The sequence below is a fragment of the Crocodylus siamensis genome, chromosome 9 (assembly GCF_052110815.1).
Source record: "Crocodylus siamensis isolate JL-2025a chromosome 9, ASM5211081v1, whole genome shotgun sequence".
Lineage (NCBI taxonomy): Eukaryota > Metazoa > Chordata > Crocodylia > Crocodylidae > Crocodylus > Crocodylus siamensis.
In genome coordinates this window covers 57363839-57380946 of record NC_143403.1, presented here as the reverse complement: position 1 = coordinate 57380946, position 17108 = coordinate 57363839, and the positions used below count along the sequence as shown (strand labels likewise).

Here is a 17108-nt window from a genome sequence, read left to right as displayed (position 1 = left end):
CTTTCAGCGGTTTCAGTGAACTCGCAACTATTTCTCTGGTGACTTCAGGGTTTGACGAAATGTGATAGACCACTCTATTTTGCTCCTAGTCAGTCACCTGCATGACACAAAAAGAGATGTGGCTCCATAAACCATGATGAATATTATAGTTGGTGAGAACCTGCATTGTGCAAGTGACATAAGTTATTGTTATGGAAGTGCCAGAATTCTTGTCTCGACAGTGAAAACCAAATCTTTTTAAAGCAAGCAGTGCCCCCTTCACAGTATTGTGCTTTCTGCTTCTTTCATCTTCCTGTTTGTTTAATTTTGATCTTTCTGAAACTCCCTGCCCCACCCAGTCAATAAAATGCAGAGTGCAGATTTCAGCTTCTCTCAGGAAGCTGCAGAATGGCAAGGTATGTCATGATAAGGCTAAGATACTTTTTATGCTTTGTCTTTGTTTTGAAGACAGTCCCCTGCCCTCATTGTCATTAACAAATAGTCATCATAGTTGTTTTCTACTACTACCTCTATTTTCAGTTTTTGTTGGTTTAAAGGAGATCTGTCTGTACCTCCGGAGTCAGTTAAATAGTCCTGCATCAGGTTACAATTGAAAGATGCAAGAATGAGAAACTTTTTAAAGTAAAGGTTAAACTTGTAGAAAAGTGAATAAAATTATTAGATCAATACTAGGACAAGACAACACTATATGCTGATACACTTCTACCCCTGCACTGCAAGCAGATGTATTTCAGAAGATTGCTCTGTAATAAGAACTGATTATTGGATGTGTTACCTAAAGCCTCAAGCAAAGATTAATTATCACTCAAGTGAAGGGCCCACACTTTCTTATCTGTTAGGAATTTGAGTCTTAGTTGTTAATGGTGCACAAGTTCTAGTCAAGACAGTGGCTGCCATATTTAAATATTTTCTGCTGTTATGTTTTGGTCCACATGCATTTAAAACCATGCTTCTGTTCATGTCATTGCATGCCCACATTCTCACAAGGTAGCCCTGACAGACTCTGACCACCAATAAAATGAATGGGTGTTACTGACTTTGGATTAATTAGCTGTCAGTTTGGCCCGGGGTGTTGGTGCATTTTGAGTCCTGTCCTTGGGCTGCATGCTGATCCCCAACTGTGACTGTCCTTCCATCTGCCTTTTTCATGTTTTCTCTCTCCCCTTGTTGTCTTCTTACGTGCCTCCAAATCTTGTAATTCTGTTCTTTCCTTTCCTTATTTATTACTAATAATGCAGTTGGGATTTTTTTAACAATCTCTGAATGCCTTTGACTGTTGTGCTAACATTTTCATCTGTTTAAGTGAAGAGACCTCATTTGAGCAGTTTTTCAGAATTTGGGGCATGGTATGAATGTATAAATTTGGTCTGTTACAGTATTATATAACAGCAAATCGTGGGGTTTTTTCTTCTACCTAACCATCAGAAATTGGTCACTAGAAGAGGTGGAATAAGCTCTGTCTGATATACTACTGCAATTATTGTGTAAATATAGCTTTTTTAATATGCTGGTGTTGAGATTTAAATCATTCCTTAAACACTGAGTCTGATCCTTGAAATAGAGATGCTAGTAGTAGAGAAATATGTTTAAAAGACGCTTTGTTTAGTGTATAAATAATGCTTCCCACTAATGAATTTCAGATGTATTATTGATTCGCTAGCCTAGATTCTCTTTGGGGTCTGACAGTGGAGTTCAGCTGCTTTTCACACCAGACTAAGAGATCCACAGTCCTAGGATAACATGGAGCCCTTGGAATAAAACTCAGCTCTTCTTGATCCATTATATAGGCTCTACCCATGGGTTAATGAGACAGTTGAACAACTTGGCCTCCATCTAGTGAGTTTGTTGCAACATAATTAATGATGCCCAGTTAGAATACAAAGGCTGTGTGATCTGTGACTTTGAAGGGGATTATAAGGATGATTTTCATTTTATTTGGTCTGTCTTTAAATTCCTTGATAGATTTAAATTACTCTTCTGCCTCTTGGGTGTATAATTTAAATAGCCGTGCATTGCATTCTTGATTTTTGCTTTTTGGATGAGAGCCCAGCTCCTGATACTGAAGTTTTACTCTTAATATTAAAAGGTGCAGAGGCAAGAGAGCATCCAGACCAATGTTCTGAGCTGGATACTGACACTATTCAGTTGTGCTGCAGCAGTCAACAATTGCTGATCTTGGGATAGGCATCTCTTGTTGTTTCACAAATATATTCTTCTCTCCTGTGCTTCTTGAATTTATTTTTCTCTCTTGTTCACATCACATAGTATTTTCTTTTAATAATTTGGAGATTTGAAGGACATAAGTTTCCCAAACCACTAACAGTCTGTTCTCTTTGGTAAGTACAGACAGTCAAAAAGCCTGAGACTGAATCAGTTCAGTCTTCACAGGTTAATCTAAGCTGCGTATGTTGAACTGATAAGCAAATGAACAGACATACACTTCTGATTCCAGAAATGCAGCTATGTGCCTGCAGTGGCCCAAGCCAGGGGGTACTGGAGCACGCCTCCCTGCTCAGTTGAAACAGACAACTTGGGTCACGGCTAGCCCACCTGCCCTGAGAGGGGAGTGATTACAGGGGAGGTGCAAAACATCCTGGGATGCTGAGGGACTGTGAGCTAACTGATTTAAATTAAATCAGCTTATTGAATTTGTCCCAGATCCCTTCCAGATTCAAGTTAGGCTGATACTACATCCATCCAAGCTTATCTTAAACTGGTTTTGGACATTTTGAGAGTGGTTTATGTGCGCTGAACTTCTGTTGTATTACAGATTTGAACTGGTTTTTGATCACCTACACCAGTGTGTGTAATTTCTGTCCCTAAGTTCAGAGTTTGCCAGTAAGTCTTTTTAATTGACAGAGCTGCTTTCTTTTCATAGACATTAGGAACTTTTCTGAAATTCATGTTTGGTTTAAAGATAAAAGGTTGAGCAGAAATAATTACACTGTGAGGGACTTCGCATGCACATGCACATGCATGTGTGTATGTGCGAGTAGCTGCTAAATAAAACTAAATCTGAATATGAGCAAATGCTCAAGGTGATAGTTTGCTAAATATACTGTAGAGTACAGCAAATTAATATGCATTTGTTCAAGGAAAGGTTATATTATAATTAGTTTTTATGCTCATAAAGAGGGGTTATTTGCCTAGTACACAAAATCATCATGCTGTCTGTATTTTCCAATTGAGAAAGTAGCATGTGAGATGACTGGAACACACTTTTCACTGTCTGTCTTGTGTTTTTTTTTTTAATATAGTCCACAGGAGAAATGCCAACAACCCCAAAACATACAAAGGACAGCAAAGAGAGTTTCTTCCCAGCAACTCCAGCAACACTGAATGCCACTTCAGTGAACCCAGATGCTGTGACTTCTGAAAATTTACTGAGACTAAATGACTTGCATTCCAAACCGAAGCAAGCTTCCTCTTCCTCAGCATTATCATCAGTGCCACAGCCACAGGAGCCAAATAAAGACGCTGAGCATCTCCGGAGCCAGAGTGTAGAGACTGCTCCCAACATGTCTTACCTTGCACGTGGTAAGTCTGTTCTAAAGAAAATGTCTTCACTTTTTCTTGCCTTGTCTCTTGACCTTGCCTTTGTCTTGGACTGAGGCCACATAGTGAGTCAGTAGCAGAGTTCTGATTCCCAGCCCTGTTTTTGAATGTCTGGACCACACTCTAAAGAACACAAGCACAAACTTAATTCCCAGCTTGGTTCTGAAAGGGACATACACATTTAACAGCATTTAAGTTGGTCTAATAAAAGATATCAGATTCACCCGAAGAACCTTGTCTGCTTATAAAACGTCTGATATTTAATGGAAAAGGATTTCCAGCTCCCCAGTGACCTAAAATGCACTGCTTTTCTCAGACTGGTTGATATAAAGAAATAAGAACTGGTTTTTGTTTGGTTGTTTTTAAACAGCTTAAACATTTTAAATGTTAGAATTGGATTACTGGTCAAATGTATACAAGAGAACGTCAGAAGTATAAGATTGATATAGTTTGTTACCTGGATAGCTCTGCCACGTGTTTAGTGTTTGGAGGTGTATAACATGGTAAAAAAACTCCTTAACTGATAAGTTACTGATACATATTTTCCTGCATGTTGGCATGTCTGTGCCATGTTTTGGAGCAGTGGTTCTCACCATTTTTAGACTAGAAGTACCCCTTAGATCTCTCCATAACTTTTGCAAATTAAATCACACCCTATTTCAAAAACTACTTTATTTATTACAGTGCTTACCTCCTTGCAGAAGGACCAGGCAGTGAGGGTGGAGGAGCAGGCAGGCAAGGAGAGCCTGAGCCTGCCTTTATCTACTTATCTCCTTGCATTTGATCTCATGGCACCCTAGGGTGCCATGGCACTTTGGTTGAGAATCACTGTTTCAGAAAGAAGCTCTAAGGTATTTAGCTTCATAAAATACTATTAATACTATTTTTCATGTCTTGCCCCCTGCAAATGGTGCTCTTAGTTGAGATGACCCATGTTAACTATAAATATGTTAACTATAAATATGGCAGTTGTGCTAAAAAATAAAAAGGCTAAGGTTGCTGGCATGTTAGTGCAGTTGACTGACTGAGCAGAGGTCAGGTGAGAAATTTTAAAGATGTGAAATGCGTATATAATTTCTTGGGTATTATCTTGTATACTTTGTCCTACACAGATGGTCAAGATTAAGGAGGGAATTTAATGTGCTTTCTCACTTTTTTATTTTTCCCTTCCTGTTGGCCATCCATGGCAAAGCTGGTGGGCAAAGACACTGGGGACTATATGGGTAAAATGATTTAAAGAGGGTGAGAGAGCCTGCATTACTTGAGCATATAATGCTTTTTTCAGAAATGATTTAAGTTCTATTGTGTATCAGGAAAAACAAGCTTTACTTGGCTAATGTTAAGAGTCCTAGCCAAACCACTCTTACGTTATAGTTAAGATGGATTCTTCTATGTCTAGGCACTGTAGAAAGCAGCAGTTGAGGATAGTGTAAAGGTAGTACTGAGAGATTAGAATCATACTTATTAACAATGACTACAGATATTTGTAGGCAAGTTTCAAACTGTTTTGTCTAAGTAATATTGTACTGTAAATTAATATCTTTTGTTCAGTTTATGCATACTACCTTCTGTACATGATTTCTTAGTTATGTAATCAGCCTTAGCAGCTAAATGCACATAATCTCCTGAATGCATCAGCAGCAAAGAGGAAACAAGGGACAAATCAATTTTTCCAATAAGCTAATCTGTCGGAGTACAGGATGAAATTGAAATTTAACATCTGCCACTAATAGTCGCGTTATAATCACCTTGCTTCCCTTCTTCACAGATCCATGGAGAGACCCTATGCATCCGTGTGTGGTGGGGGGGAGGTGTTAAAGTCAGATTTTTGTTGCCCATAAAGTTCAGGAATGGTATTACATAGTATTATGGAATGTCTTTGTAGGATTTTTCAATAGGCAATAATTTAGGTCTATACCTGAAGGAGGAAAAAAATTAAACCTCCATGTTTCACAGTTGCTATGCAGTCACTGAGCAGAGAGGTAAGAATAACAATACAGGTTAGAGCTCCTGTGTGCCATTGCTTTCCACATAAAACTTGTAAGCAATTCTGACACACTTCCTTCTCCCCAACTTCCCAGGCCACCATGCAGTGACTAGAACATTTTTTTAAAATTTTTTTTAACCTTTTGATTCCCTGTACCTTTTAGGGGCTTCTTAAGCTTCTAATTGTTGTTTCTTCTTTCACTGCTTTTATACATCTTCTGGTTGTGGGAGGGAGGGAGTTTCAGCTGCCAACATTTTATTCTCTGAAACTGCCTGTCTGAAGATCAAGAGGCTTTTTCATAAAGCTCTCATTTTCAGTGCTGAGTGCATGTGTCATTTCTGGCTTTCTAGAGCTCAGACCTACCTGACGGGTCATTTCTCTAGCTGAGAGAGACACCAGTTACATCAGTGTCCTTTGCTGTTTTCTTCTTTCTCCTCCTCCCTTTTCACCCTACCTCTAATTTCTTTTTAAATCCAAGTTTTTATCCTCCCTCCCCCTTTCCTCCATTAGTTCTCTTCCTATATAAACTCTCTCATGCCTTATTTTCCAAGTAATCTTTTTCAGTTTGTTCCTTTTTGCATTCTTTCTTAATTATCATTTTCCTTACCCCTTCCCTATTTGCTCATCTTTGAGGATTCAGTGTCAAAGATAAACAGCTGTAATTCTCCATGACTTCAATGAGAGAGGGATTACAGACTGGTTTTCCAAGCAGTTTTGGTTCTCTGCCAGTCATTCCCTGTGTAAACATGTTAATGAGATTTTTGGATCTGGTGTACAACAACCAATATAGAAACTACAGCATGATGAAGTCCAACAACAAGGTGGTAATGGTGATAATTACAGTAGGGAAACTTCCTGCTTTTAAGCATAAATGCACTTGGGCTGCCAGCCTCTTTAGCTCAGTGTAAAATTGACCCTGGGGAACTGTAAAATTAAGACAACTTGGATATCTCTCTCCAGCACTGTCACACCATTCCAGTAGCTGTACTGTTCTAATCTCTGAAAATCTTCTCTGTGTGTGTGTGTGTGTGTGTGTATTCCCTCTAAAATGCCTTCCCCACCCCTCATCTCAAAAAAAAACAAAAACAAAAACAAAAAAAACTCCCTTTCCATTCCTTAATCTAGTGATGATTGATTGCTACAGGGAGTGGGCAGGAAAACTCTGGCCCCAGTCTGGGCTGGAAAATGCAGGATAGCAAGAAAAGATTCTTCACCACTGGAATTACTCAAAGGTAAATGATGTTGCTTGAAACCAGTATTCCATTATGTCAACACATAAAATGAGAGAAATGGACTAAATTAATGTCCATTTCAATGTCGGTGTAAAAAACACCTTGACGGTTAAAATGTTACCTGGTAAAGTCTGCTCTTTGTGAGGGTTTTTTGACGAGCCTTGTTCCCACTGCCCGCACCTGCACGTTCTACCATGTGCAGTAGAATCCACCACGTTCTGTTCTTCTCTCTCTCACTTTGCATGGAAAATGCTCCAGTACATGGAAGAGAATAGGATCCCCCTGAGGAGACTAAAGCAGAATGCAAAGAGGACTTTGAGATTTAATTACCTGCTTTATCAGTTACATTACTTTCATCTCTAATTTAGCTATTATTATTAAGGTGATGGTACTTTTGTGTTGTGAATGTTCCAAAATTTTCAGTCCATCACTTCCAGGTACATGGAGTTATTGCAGCTTGCCTTGGTCATTCCTTCTAAACATGATGACCCTTCTACTTGCATACAAAGCAAATGCTTATTGGCTGTGACATAACTGCTAAAACTAGAAAATTGTAAGTTGTTTCTTTCTGTATTGCAACAGGAATTTTGTGTATCTATTCTATTCTGATCTTGAGGGTTTGTCCTACCTAGAAGCAATGGAACAAGTTGAGAAACAAGTTCTGTGGCCCACTTGCTTAAATACATATCCAGTGAAGGTTCATGAAGGTTGCTTGGGTTGTGTGAGAATGTCAGAAAAGTGAGATGTGGAGAAAAAACTGGTGCTAAGGTTGACTTGGCATAAGAGAGAGCTGGCAGGAATAATGACCTCAGCAGAAGCTCAGCGTAAAGGACACTTTAGAATGGCAGGTCCTGGACATAAATTAATACCATATATTAATATGACACAGCATTGGATCCCTGATGTGGGGAAGAAATATGCAACAGGGCATATGAGACCTATGTCAGAGGAGTGTAATCGCCATGTAGAGAGCTGCCATATGGACAACTATTATTCCACCTCCAGAGTTGTCAAAGGGATTCTGTATCACCCCGTTTTGTTCAGTTCATATTTCTATATTGCACTAAGGGGAGATTGTGAAACAAACATGGACTAAAATGGACACGCCAACTTAGAGGACACCTAATTCTATATCACTTGCATCAGATTCTGTTAGCACTGACTTACAGTATTCCACGGCGTGGCTGAGTTGTTCAACTGATGCACAACCTGATAACAGCTGAACCCTTGAAAGACTGACATATGATGCAGATGACAGAGTGGGAAGTACTTCAAAGAACTCACTAAGTCTATAATATCATGTTCCACTGAGGGCATTTGCCTTGCTGTATGCTATGCAGTACGTTAACATGTTCACCATGACTCTTCACTGCTTCTAGTTCTCTGAATAGCCATGGTCACACCCAGTTCCTTCTGCCATCCAGATCTGATGATCGGTTACTGGGTTTTGAGTTGTGCACAATGATTTATATATTTACAGCTTCTAAAACTCCCGAGTGTACTTGTTTTTTGTGGTAATTAGAGCTTTAAAAAAAAAAAAAAAAAAAAAGTGGGTTGTTCAGAGTACGGCAATCTATCTCTTTTGCTGATTGTTGTAGATTCCAGGGTCAGTTTTTATTGTCCTAGATGCAATTTAGTTCCAGTAGCAGTAAAACAGGTTGATTCTCTCTACTCCTTGTTGCAGTCACTTCCATGGGGGTTGGCTTTGGTATTCTCACTTCTCGTATTCTCGATTCCCTGGTCTCTTCCATTGTAATCCATGTCTATGAGAACTCTTACTGCTGAATGAATGTCAGTGGAGTTTTTTTTTTCCCCTGTTTTATGAAGGATTTCTTGATTGCCTCCTGCCATGCACACTTGACAGCACTAGCTGATCACATCATCAAACATGTTCTCTTTCTTCTCCTGATCACCTGTTGGAAGTACACCAAGTTAAATTAGTTTTTCCCCTAATGCACAGTACAACCTCTTGATGTCCCCAGTATCCTTTGAGGGGATTTAATCTGCGGCTAAGATTAGTTTAAAAGACCTCCTCCTTTTCATTTGTAATCTATTGCCTATAAGTTTTTTATTTAACAGCTGTCTAGCAAAGTTATGTCATTCCCTTCTCTGATGTTTCATCCTTCCTTTACCAGAGGCCAGTTAAGCACAGGAGATGTTGTTAAAATGGCTGCTTTCATTGCTGAGAGTTGAAAAGAAAAGTTCTTCTTGTACTCCAATATGATCCAATTTTTCTCAAACTTATTTGCACCTACTAAATTGGTCATTGTAACAGACAGAGACCACTATGAATTAACAAACCACTTTAATTGGTTGTTGTTTTTTTAAATCCTGGGGAGTGAATTATTACCATGCTTTTATTTTTCAAAAATATGTAAAATAAGAGCTCAAAAAGTTTTAACAGACACAATATTTCTGTTGTTCTGCTTATTCCCATGTAGCAGAGAACAGATTTGGCCCCGTGTCAGTCTCCATCAAAAAAGTAGGGACAGTGGCTGCCAGTACACATGTTTGGGTGGGGGGGTTAGTTAGAAGAGTTCCCAGCCAGCTGCTCTAATTTAAAACAGCTCACTATCACATTCATTAAGCCCTTGCATTTCAAAATGGACAGGGGGCACTTTAACTAAACCTTACACTTTAGTTAAAGTGTTCTTGCAGCCATTTTGAAAAGTGGGGTGGGCTTAAGAGGTGTGATGATGAGGCTACACTGGCACATTTTGATGAGAATGTGGAACAGATCCAATTGATCAAGTCTGCTGTGACAGGTTCCAGTTGGAACGTGTCAGAGCATGTCTATAGACACCCAGAAATACTTGCCTACCTTTCATGGTGAATTGATTTAATGCTTCACATTTCTTTTGATTATTGCTTGTGCAGAATAACACTTCTATTCAAGTAACTAATTGAAATCACTGGGACAAATGGTATAAGTACTTAATAATTAAGAGTTGCAAAATTGAGTCATTGCTGTTTCTAAAATATTTTGAAGTGTTACACAACTTTTATGTTGTAGTATTAAATTTCCTTTGACAATATGTCTAGTGTTTCTTTTTCTTTTGGATTGCCTGTTTAACAAATTGAAGCTGCTGGACATTTCAATTTCCAGGTCTTCCCTTTTTTTCTATTTTTTTAAAGTACAGTGTTTTTTAGTTTCTTAGGTTTCTGTTAAGAGTTTGGCTTGTCAGTCTTTCCTAGGATGAGATGCTTCTGCTCTTTAAGTCTTTTTAATCTGCCTTTGTGCATATTACCACATCTAGTTGCCACCTTCAGCAGCTGGAAGGCATGTGTTTAAGGTGCTAGTCATACTATCCTTTTTTTTTCCCTCTTCAGTTAGCATTTGTCGGTTTTTGTAAATGACTGAAGTTGTGTGTTTAATTCCGATTAACACATTTAATTAACATGATAATGCTGGTGTTTCAATACCTGACAGTGCAAGGAAATCAAGTGACATAATGCACAGCACAAACAAATCAAATGAGAGAGTACTCAGCACAAAGAGCATGGGTTTATTACTTACAGTTCCACTGTTTTTTAAACTTCTGCACATCAGTGAAATGGAGGTGGGGGGAATCTATTTTTTTTTCCATTGTATACATGACAAATAGCAAAGTAACTTGTGATATTTGTAGAAAAATACTCACAGGAATTGTATAATCTATATGTGTACAATGTGTGGTGTATGTATCTAATGTATTCCCTGCATAAAGAGAGACAGTGAGAGAGAATATTAACTATGATGAAGTCATGAACTCAGGCGCCCGCTATAGGCATCTGCAAACACTGGTTACCCTGGCAACAAGTGGAAAGAGGTTGGAGAGGAAAGCTGGAGTAGTTGTTGCATTGGATTGTTTTCAGCTTGTTTCTTCCTCACTAAAGCAGGGAGATGTTGAAAGGTATGATGTGCCTCTTTCTATTATGTATATTATGTTATGCATATTAGAGAGTTGTTGGGAAGGGGGGGGAGCTAATTTTTTTTATATTCGGCTCCATTTTGCTCAAATAGAGATGAACTTTTCAGTCTAAATATTAACATTTTTTTGCATTGCAAATCTATTTTCCTTTTGTGCTTAACGTCTGTGAGTTACACTTTAGGTTTTGAGTGCTAAATAAATCTTTAAAGTACCCTGTCCCATCTTCTGCCTGGAGATGAGCAGCTGGTGCATCTCATTAATGTCTTCAGAAACTGACTTTATTTTTCAGCAAGGTTTGTGATGCTAACATTTGAAAATGTATGAGACTGATATGAGTGCTATGCAATATAGAAAGATGTGGCTAAAAGATGAGCTTCTGACCACATTCAGAATGTGCTGTGCCTGTTTCCTTGTGCTGTTGGGCTGATGCAGAATTTTGTGGCTCATGAGTTAGTACGGTTTTTGCCTCCCTGGGGAAAGTTTTTATTAACAGAACTAGGACATGATGTTCATCTAGACTGTAATTCCACAAACACGACATATCAGGATATTTCCTTCTGAAATCTACTTTTTAGACAAATAGTATAAAATTTAACTTTGTATGAATGTGTGGCTCTCTGTTTATCCTGTCTTGCTTTTTCTGTCTGTGTAAAGAAAAAAGATTTAAAGACTTAAGTACCTTATATTAAATAAAATATCAGCTAGTACAAGTTCAGGTAGGATGTGCTGGGACCACAGGGTAACTTTAAGAGAAAATTTTAACCTTTTTTTCATAAACCCAGTTTTTGAACTGAAAAAAGCATGTGGATCTCAAATGACCATAGCATAAAAATCGCAGGCAGATTAAGAGTTTGAGCTAATCCGGGGCAGAATTCAATCACTACACACTTAACGCCTCTGGGAGTAGAATTACTGATTGATTAACCTGACCATGCCTCTTCATTTTGATAGGCAGGGGCTTTCAGTACAATTTTACATTAACAAATACTGTTTCCAGAAGCATAGGAATAAAAATTCAGAAGTATGTCTTCTCACCTGTTTTCCTTTAAAAGTGAAAGAACCTGACGCATCTAATTTTCATTCAAATAAAAACTGCATTGTTCTATGAAATGAATCTGCAAGACTAATAAAATCAAAAGCAAAGAAAGCAGTGATGTGTGTGGATCTGCTGATTACTGAAGATAAAACGTAGCAGCTGTACATCAAGCTTGCAGCATTAGGCTAGGCTTTGATTGCTTAGAAGAACCAATCAATGGGGTCACATGATATAACGTACTCAGAATCAAAACGGAGCAAATCAGTTGAAGCAGTGATGCACCTTATAATCACACCAAAAAACATCAGTGTAAAAGGTATACTTATTTTATCATTAAGCAATAATTCAAATCATAAGTCTTAATGTAAATGAATGGTAAACTTTAAATTGGTTACTGAAATATTTAAGCCCCTACTATGGCTCAGCAACCAACCACTTTCAAACTCTTCCTAGGCTGCAATTTAATATAGATTACAGGATTTACAGCTTGCTTGTTTAGAGGGAATCCAGTTAAGAAGTTTTAGTAATTTATATTTCTCTAACGTGTAGCATCATAATTGCATAGGGCTGGAAGGGACCCCAGGAGATCAAGCCCTTGCCTAAAATAAGAAGATCCTTTATCTAAGCCCTTCAAGTCGAGCATCTTTCTAATATGCACTTAAACTTGTAATTATGGAAATTCCCCAACCTTTCTCTAGTAATCTGTTTGTTCCAGTGTGTCGCCACCATCATAGATGAGATTTTAGGAAGAACTTTATGAATCTCCCTTGTTGCCATTTAAGATCATTACTACTTGTGTCCACTGTAGAAGCAGACAATATCAAATCATGGGTCTATACATAACAACTCTTTGTCTAAAGACTTTTTTTGAATCCCTACCCCATCCCCCCCGCCACTTTAGTCTTCTCTTTCCCATGCTTAAATATTCCTAGCTCTTCCAGCCTTTTCTCGTGTGGTGTTTTCTAGGCCTCCAAATCACTTTTCTTGTTTTCGCCCTGGATTCTCTCCAACTCTTTCCTCATATTCCTTGAAGTGCTTTGTCCAAGACTGGACACAAATCCATGTGAGGCCTTACAGTGTTGGACAAGAGGAAAAGAATGCTGGACCATTTGTTCCTTTTAATAGAGTTGTCAAGTTGTTCATCCATAACACATACTGTTTTCAAAATTCTGGTGGAAAAGCAGAAATCAGACAGTGAGATATCTGTATGACAAATCATCAAGTCTTGATTGTATCAGGTGCAGATGGAAAAATGTTTTTCATCATTTCAAGAGAAGTCATTTTTTTAGGTTGGGAGAAATTGTGATAAATATTCTTTTTTTAGGAAGTTGGTCAGATAATCAAGATAACACTTGCAGTAAGCTTTATTATTAAATAGTGAATCGAAAAAAGATTACAGCTGTTTCAGGCCTGTTTCAGCCTACACTTTCCAGAACATCTTTGGGATCATTAGGATTTTTTTTTTGTCAGTAAAAATTTGTACCTCGGATACAACTTGCAGCTCTGTGTGGAAGGCAACTGTTTAATAGAGCATTTAATAAAATATTTTTCTAACGGAAAGTGAAGTAAGAAAGAGTGTACAAACACAGCATGAAGATCTGAGTTGTAAACATTTAAACTCGTATGTCAGAATGCGGAAATTTCAGAATTTAAAAAATGCATTAGCAAACTTATGTAGACTTGCCACTGAAGGCTGAACAAACACACTTTTGTCTCAGAGTTAGTTACGCCAAACCAAATTTGCTGTTGTTTCTTGGTGCTCACTTTTAAAGACCATTTGTAATACAGTACATACCTATATAGAAATTTCTCTGTTATTTGCCCATAATCCAAATGCTGATATCTTGGATCAGAACTGTAGTTCTGTACAGTACCAATGAATTTATTCTTGTTTGGCATTGTGTGATGGTGCTTATGAAGACTATACCTGCTTCCACATATCTGGAAGTTCATGGTCAATTGCATACGTTCAGACATTTATACTTGGCATATCCTTGTGACTTTTTACATCATTAATTAAAAAAAAGAAAAGAAATAGATTTTGTGTCAGAATGTTTTATCCAATTTCATAAAATGCTTCAAGGAAATTAGAGTTTAGGTTGATGCCACCAGGCATTGAAATGACTTTAAATTGCCTGTTTTTTATTTCAGTTAGTTACATTTCAGTTTAAATGCATAGGTAGGTCAATGATGTAAATGCCCATCAGTTGTGAGAAATACATAAAAGAAATGAGTTGCAAAATGGATCAAAATGTCTCTAATCTGTGACTTGGTTTTTTTTTCCTTTTTGTTAATGAAGAGGAAGAAGAGCTGGAAGGGCTTGGATTTCAGCAGCAAGAGTCTCGACTTTGCCAACAAATGAAAATGGCTACAGTTGCTCCATCATCTGAACCTGCTTGCTGGCAAGCAGAATCCGTGACCAGCACAAGTTCAGGACATGTCTGTACCCAGGGTAAGAATGCTTCATGATCCTCTAGAAGCTCAAAAAAAATCTATGTACAAGTTTCAGTGCTGAAACTGTTAGTTTAATGGGCAACACATTCATCTGTAGGCACTGTGCTGTAGTATGTGATATTTTTTTTCCCAGCTTTCTCTCTGCCTTTTAGTCAATTGTTCCAGAGTTTACAAGCATTCATGGCAGTATCTCAGCTTCCTGGAGAAGTGCCTCATAGTCCCTCAATAATAATTCTCTTTGGTATATGACTCGCATACTAAATATCCATAGCAGCATAGCCAAACAAAAAAAACACTGTAGTACCTGGCTCTTGCTCTGTGTAGTTTTTGCTCTTTTAAAGATTTACTTTAAAAAAAAAAAAAAAAAAAAGTTTACCGAGGTCAACTAAGGTCTGCAGCATTCCTTCTTCAGAGCAGTTATAAGTGCGCACTTAGGCCTTCCACTAATAGGGGATTCTTTCTTTGTCCCAGATATATTTGAAAACAAAATGAGTAACTTGTTAGCATTTTTTTTCCATGGCTCTACTTAAGCATATTGCTGGAGTTAACTAGGTGGTAAAAATGTTTTCAGTAAGCTTCAGAGAGGACACTTATATGGTAAACAAGAAGATCCTGAGTTTTAACAGTTAATGCCTTGAAAAAAAGAGTTTTGGAAGAAATGTAAAGCCTTGGTTGCAGGGCTTAAACCGATTGTTAGCTACTGTGGATTGGAGTAAGGTGTCATCTTGTTTTGTATTTGTATGTTACTTAGCCCACAAGGCCCTTTATCCAGGGCTTCTAGGTGTTGCAACAGTACAAATAAAGCTGAAGCCTACCTAGGACTTAAATTACCTTGCATCTACCTACTGCAGTATTTTTGACATGTTTCTGTGAAGTGGTTCACCAACTTGGAAATATGGCAATATGCCTTAATAGGACCTGGCGTGTGACCCAGAATGTCAGTTTTTGTGTTCTGTTGTATTAAGAGCACATAGGTTTCAGCCCAGCCTCTTAGAAGTGTCTAAAACTGTAAGCGTTAAGCTTGAAGAGAAGATGGAAACATCCCTCTTTGTTGTCGTCTTAGAAAGGCTGGCAGGGTGCAGCTACTTTATATAACTTGATTTTTTTGGCAGGGGGGCAGGGCATTAGTTATGGTTCTATACAGTGACAGCTAGAGATGACTTCTTGTACAGTTCAGTATTGCAGAATTATTATTTACTTGTATTGCAGTTGTGCTTAGTCCTAATTATGGATCAGGCCCTCATTGTGCTACGTCCTGTTCAAACATAGAACAAAAATGCCATCCATTTCTTAAAAAGCTTACAATTTAAGTATAAGACCAAGAAACAGCAGATGGACCGCCAGGCATTGGAGTACACAGAGACTATGGAATAGAATGGTCAGCTTGATCAGCAGTGCTGGAAACCTGTTGGAAATTTTTTGTAGGCATCAAGAAACAGTTTTAAGGAAGGATTTGAAAGAAGATAATAAGAGCTACCTGCAAGTGACAATGCGGAAGAAAGTTCAGAGTTTGTTAGATAGATAGTTAAACCTGTGAATAACAGAGTTTGGTATTGTGGGTTGACTGAAAATGGGAGTCAGCACCTTGACAGTGAATAAGGTATAACCTGTTGGGTAGAGAGAAGATGTGAAGAGGCTGGAACATGAAGGCAAGTATATTATATTCTCAGTAATAGTGAAGGTGGAACCAGTAGACAATTACAAAGAAGGGTGACCAGGTCAAAACTATAGGCTAAGAAATTAATTGTTGCAGCAGCATTCCACAAGATTGCATTGTCAAATGACCTATTTGCCATAGAAAGTTGGAGCTGTTGGCCTCCTGGAAATGTCACTACTTGCTTGCTCTCCTACCACTCTCCCCTTGTTACTTCTGTTTCTGAGCCTTGATAAGAAAATTGGTGTATTTAGCAAAAGGATCTTTTCAGCAAGCCGTATACCAAATTACTGTGGTTTCCTACCCTGTGGTATATGTAAACTTGGATAATCTCTAAAATTTTATTCCTGATCCTTTTTCCCTCAGCCTCCAGTTCCAAGCTGGAACTCAGCTCCAGTTCACAGTCCTTGGGAAGCCAGCAGAACAAGGCAGACAGCACCCGAGTAAAAACCCGCATTCTGCCCAACATGCCAAAGCTTTTCATTCCTTCATCCATTACCAAATTTCCACCTGAGATCACTGTCACTCCACCAACTCCCACCCTCCTTCTCCAAAGGGCAGCATCTCTGAAGAAACCAAACAAAAATTAAAGGTAATTTTCAAACTAAATTTTTTAAAGTGTTGATGTTTAACTTAATTTTCTGTTAAAGGAGGCAGAACTTATGTTACTGGAACAATGACTTCAGACCTCGGCTCATGACAGGATATAAAATCCTAGGTTCCCTTATAAGAATTGCACAAAAGAAGTTGGTTGGGAGTGAGCATACAGCTGTCACAGTCCTGGTGCCTTGAGGAGTTTGTAGTTTTTGCAGGACTACTAAGCTTCCTGGAAAGCAACAGAACAAAATAGTCATAGGGGGAATAGAACATCTCTTCTGAACCATCTTGCTCTAGAGCAGGGCTTCCCAAAGTTTTTATGCCACAGCCCAGCAAACTGCAGCCCAGCAGTCATAGCCAACCGTGGCCAGAATTTCTGGCTAGAAAACAGGTAAGAATAACGCCATCCCCCAGGTGGTGGGGTGGGTCAAACCCTGCACTACCATGGCCCTGCCGAAGGAGCCACAGCTGGCAGCCAACCATACTGCAGACAGTTAGCCAACCCGCCATGGCCCTGGGATTGAGAACCCCTGCTGTAGAGTAATAAGTGCTGGCTATAGGGAAGCTTAGTGAAAGGTATAATGGAACACAAATTTGCATGAATGTTATACAAATAAGAGGACTTCTGAATGCTGAGGACCAGATAGTTGATTTTGAACCCTCTGATCAGTTTTTCCTAAAT

At 38.5% G+C, this 17108-nt stretch overlaps 1 protein-coding gene across 1 annotated transcript in view; it reads left to right on the top strand.

Moving 5' to 3' along the window:
• Positions 1–17108, top strand: part of CABIN1 (calcineurin binding protein 1) — a 198394-nt gene that overhangs the window by 178841 nt on the left and 2445 nt on the right. Inside the window, 4 exon segments of the mRNA XM_090062021.1 lie at positions 3258–3537; positions 14021–14173; positions 16196–16372; positions 16375–16421. Coding sequence (XP_089918147.1) covers positions 3258–3537; positions 14021–14173; positions 16196–16372; positions 16375–16421 — 657 coding nt within the window.